Here is a 5,000-nt window from a genome sequence, read left to right as displayed (position 1 = left end):
GATGGGGAGGAGGTGAAGGACAGACGGGAGACACAACCACTGGAGGTGAGGGGCAGAGGAGAGACAGAGGGGGTAAGGAGAGGGAGCGGGAGAGAGAGGGGACGGAGAGATGTGAGAGGGGATGAAGGACAGACGGGAGACACTCATACTGGATGTGAAGAGGAGAGGAAGGAGGGAAGAAAGAGAAGGAAGGGGGATAAAGAACAGATGGGAGATAGTCACTGAAGGTGAGGGTGATGGGTGGTGGGAGGGGAGGGAGGGGGAGAGAGGAGGTGAAGATGAAGAACAGATGGGAAATGCAGTCACTGTAGGTGAGGGTGAAGGGGTGGAGGGAGGGGGAGAGGGAGGGAGGAAGAGCAGCTACAAGAACAGAACAATACTTTTATCGTAATGAGAACCAAGCTTAATGTGTCAGTTGTCGTTCCTACTTGTCGCCATGTCAACTCAACAATGTCAACAACAAAAGTAACAGTAACAAAGATATACTCTTTTGATATCCAAATCTGTCCCTTTCTTTTCTGTATTTTGTATTAGTAGATATGTACACCCACTCAATTTGGATAACATATTTTTCTTTATGTGTTACTCTCCTGCAAAACCTCTAATCTCCTGAACTTATATGACATAAGTGTGTTGCAAGTGCCATAAAATTCTTGCTAAAACAGAATTTAGACATGAACCAAACTGATCACACAAGTTTTGTTTCCACAGGACATCCAGGCCGCGGTCCTGAGCCTTTCCTCCAAACTGATCGACGGGGCTTGCCAGGTTCTGGAGGCCTACCTGACCACCTGCAATGCTGTGCTTGGCGCGTGCGACAGCGGTGGAGAGATAGAGGGCTGGCTGTCTGGCCTGGAGCGTCTAGCCAAGAGCACCATCCTAGGGTCTCTGATGCCCGTTCTGATCACCGTGCTGACCCACCGCAAGCTCCAGTGTCTGGATGTGGCACACGCTCTCACACCTTCGCTAGTCACGCTGAGCCTTATGGCTAGTCAGGTTTGTACATGAGAGAGAGAGAGCAGGGGGGAAGAGACAGGGAGAGAGAGGAAAAGAGTGGGGGGAGGAGAGTAAGCTGCAGTGTCTGGATGTTGCACATGCTCTTACACCTTCGCTGGACACGCTCAGCCTTATGGCTAGTCAGGTTTGTGTCTAGGAGAGAAAGGGAAGGGGGGGGGATTAGCTGCGGTATCTGGATGTGACTCATGCTCTCACGTCTTCACTGGTCACACTTAGTCTTGTGGCTAGGTGGTCCACATTCTGGATACTCAAGGTTTGCACATGTGAGACTATTACAGCCATTGATATCACATGTAGATCCAGAGAAAAATTTTCAATTGCTGTGTTCATTCGTTTTCTCCCGGGTTTCTTTCCACTAGGCGGCGCTGATGATGAAGAGTCAAGAGCTGGCAGCCAGCACCTCCATGGCCTCAGTCTCCGACCTTGACCTTAGCTCAGACAAGGAGATTGCTGATCTCATCGGTGAAGCCCTCAGTACTGACCAGTGAGTGCTTCGTACAGCCACTCTTTTCTTTTTCTTTTTTTTTTTTCCCCCTTTTTTTTCTTCTTTTTGAAAAAAATTAATTCTCTTTTAATATACCACGTTCTGTTAATCTAAGAAAATGATTTTAATTTCATAGATTTGAAACAAAGTGTAGTGTGGCAGCAGCAGGCATTGTTAGTGTAGGTCTTTATTTCTTGGGTAGAAAAAAAGACTTCGAGGAAGACTTCTAAAAAGATTCTTTCTCTATTTGGGCTTACAGAGTGCAGAGCAGGAAACAAAGTGTTACAACCGTACCATATCATTTTTAGAACTATACATTTTGATGAAGCTACAGCAAAAATCACTATTTATGTCGAAAATTTCTTTTCCAGCATCAAGACTTTAGTGAAGGTGGAAGAAGGCTTCGAGTTTTGAAAATAAGATTTTGGCTACGTATAACCATCCTGGCTAAGGAGCCTCAATGATAGAGAGCCTAGCCCGTTCTGTACAAGGATTACAGCAATCACAATGTCTTGTTTTATGTTGCTTTAGTATTTATTGTAAAGCACCCAGAGCCTGTGTACTTTAACCCTCCGATTGTCAACTGCAGATTCCATTGACCATAAGTTGTGTTCTATGGCGTTGCGGCTGATTATATTGGCTGTAATTTAAGTTGCTCTCTCGGTTCGTTTATCCCTTTTTCTTCAATCGCCAAACATTTCAACTCCTTCACAAATGAGCTCTACTTCCGACTTACATTCTATTTTCTGAAAATGTATAGGTTTATGGCCTTTACTCGCTTGGTTTGCAAGTTCTCAATCATTTTCCAATATAATCTTGGGAAATCATATTATTTCCCAACACCAGAGGCTGTTTCTTACAGATTCTTGGAGTGTCAGTCTGGGTTGAGTGCTATATAACTGTTATACTTTCTTCCTCTTCCTCTTCCTCTTCCTCTTCCTCTTCCTTTTCCTCCTCCTCCTCCTCCTCCTCCTCCTCCTCCTCCTAATATTATTAAGAGATGAAGTGAATTCAGACTGATATTTCCCCATCTTGCTCTCTCCATCCAGGAGTGAGATGTCTGTGGAGGAGGAGGAGGGTTTCCTGACAGGCCTCAAGATCCCCACACCGTGGGCCTCTGGTAAGACTGTGGAGACCATCCACCCGGTGCGAGACAACTACAAGTTCAAGGAGACGGTTCACATCCCGGGGGCCAGATGTCTCTACCTCAGGTTCGACCCGCGATGCTCCTCGCAGTACGACTATGATAAGGTTGGTGGTTACTTTTTTATCTTTATCCTTTTGTTATGATTTTTTCCTTTTTTTTTTACCCTTGGGTACCTACCCCCCTTCCCCTCCTTTTCTTTAAAAAATGATTTTCTTTTCTTTTGTTATTACTTTTTACTTCGTCTCCCCCCCCCCCCCCTCCTTTTCCTTCCTTTTCTTAGAAAAATATTTTTAAAATATTTTTTTCTTTGTACCACTTGTCCATTTTTAGATGCTGTATTGATATTTTTTCATATCAGACAAGCTTTGACAAGGTGGGTACCTAAAATGCTGGTTAAAAATTGAAATGATTGAGAAAATAATGTGACCTTGAACTACAAGTTCATGGAGAGGGTCACTTCTCTGGCGCCAGATGTCTCTTTGACGAAGGTTAATGCTCCTTCCTCCCCCCCTTTTTTTCTTTCTTTTTGTTCATTTTACTTCTTTATTTTTTGGTCATGTTCCTTATCTGGGTGCTGTTTTTAGGTGATTTTTATCATCTCTGAGTATATTGAATAGGTGTTTTAATCTTAAGTTAAGAAGATGAAAATCTTTTTAAATTGAAGAAAGTTTAAAAGACCCATGAAAAGTGAAGTGATATAAAATTAATTCACAATTATTTTTTAAAAACATTTGTTGTGTTATGGCTTTTGTCTTAATTTGCCTCTCTTTACCTTGTTATAAGGACATGTTTTTTCTTACTTTTGGAACAGGTGGTTGGAGTCTGTCCTTCGCAAGTATCTCTCTTTTGCTTCGGTCTGTCTTGTCTTACTTTTTTTTCCTTTCACTAAATAGTTGTTATTGTGTCGATGTGCTTCTATTTATCCATTCGAACAAACTAACCAACTATTTATTCATTACTTTCCTTCAGGTTGTGGTGTATGCAGGTCCAGGCGTGAATGGAAAGAAAGTGACAGAGTATGGAGGAAATTCATTTGGCTATGGAAGTCGTAGTGTGCTGGGAAATGGCTGGCCTAAGGACTTGGTGAAGGTTTGTAGTGGGAATCTGCCTTTGTTCTAAAATTGGAGCCCTCCGATTTTTAAATAAATTTTTTTTTCCCCCATTAACTCTTTATACCCTTTATGCCGGGACCCTTTATTGATACAAAATCTGAAATTGACAAATGCACCTCTAAATTGCGTTAAATCAAAATAAGTGAACCTATTTTGATAGTTCTTCATTTAATGAATGAACTCCCGGTAAAAGAGAGTTGCCGAAAAGTAATTTGACTTTGAAGTCATCGTAAAGGAATGTGCCCATGCTGCTGTCAGCGGCTCACTGGCACAGCAGTTCGGACCGAGCGCTGCTGGGAGTGGCTTGCTGGACTTAAGGAGTTAAAGAACCATGTTTGGAATTGTATGAAACCTGTATTTTTTTGGTCCTGAATTCCATTTCTATCAGTTGTACATAATATACTGAAATGACATGGAAATGCACTGGTTTATTTGCTATATTTGCGTGGCTTATTGTAAATGAAGCGAAAATACTCATTTTTAATTTGGATTTATTTGCATGTACTTTTCAAGTTTACTTGTTACTTTCGGTTTGTTCCATAATCTTAACTACTGGAGTTACTGAGACTTAAGTTTTTTCCCCCAAAGTCCAATTTTTTTGGAGGATTCCGAAAATAAACCTCCTGCGTTTGGTCATGGAGTTGTTGGCCAGTCTAATGGTATTATCATTTTTATTCCCTTCAGTGCTGTATAGTTTAAATCCCATGTGCCAAGCGAAATGGAGATTTGACAGTATTTTATTAAGGTTGTTGTCAAGAAGGCTCATATCTTTCTTATTGATTGCAGTACAGTGGGAAATAGTGGAAGTCTCTGATAAAACGACGCGAACAAATTTTCTTGATTCTCTTCGATTGCAAGGAAAGCAGAGCAGAAGGACGCTCAGAACATCGTTAATACTGGAGGACGAGATTGGAAATATCTCGAGAGGATTTTGTGAAATGAGTTATAAACTTTTGTTGTATTGATTTTGTATTTTTAACCTTGTGCAGGTGGAGGGAGATACAGTGACCTTGACCTTTGAAATGCGCAGCGGTCGGGAGCACAACACGCCAGACAAGGCTATGTGGGGGTTTGCCTGCACCATCAGGGCACAGGTAGGCTGTCTGGGGAAGATATCTTGTCTATTTGTCTGTTCTCTCCATCTCCCTCTCTTCCCTCTCCTTCTCCCTCTGTTTTTGTCTCTCTCTCTCTCTCTTGGTCTCACTCTATTTCTCTTTCTCTGTCACCCTCTCTTCTTCCC

The 5,000-nt window shown here is 42.2% G+C and overlaps 1 protein-coding gene across 1 annotated transcript in view; it reads left to right on the top strand.

The window, feature by feature from the left end:
- LOC101853605 (probable E3 ubiquitin-protein ligase HECTD4) overlaps positions 1–5,000 on the top strand; it is a gene marked incomplete in the record, with an annotated part of 74,361 nt that overhangs the window by 20,402 nt on the left and 48,959 nt on the right. The window contains 6 exon segments of the mRNA XM_035968422.1: positions 1–45; positions 712–996; positions 1,377–1,501; positions 2,551–2,752; positions 3,618–3,737; positions 4,750–4,854. The exon segment at positions 1–45 is cut by the window's left edge and continues 78 nt beyond it. Of these exon segments, the coding sequence (XP_035824315.1) occupies positions 1–45; positions 712–996; positions 1,377–1,501; positions 2,551–2,752; positions 3,618–3,737; positions 4,750–4,854 (882 nt within the window).

This window comes from Aplysia californica, unplaced genomic scaffold, assembly GCF_000002075.1.
Source record: "Aplysia californica isolate F4 #8 unplaced genomic scaffold, AplCal3.0 scaffold00058, whole genome shotgun sequence".
NCBI classification, from domain to species: domain Eukaryota; kingdom Metazoa; phylum Mollusca; class Gastropoda; order Aplysiida; family Aplysiidae; genus Aplysia; species Aplysia californica.
The sequence above is the reverse complement of the archived record's forward strand: the minus strand, read 5'-3'. Positions and strand labels throughout refer to the sequence as shown.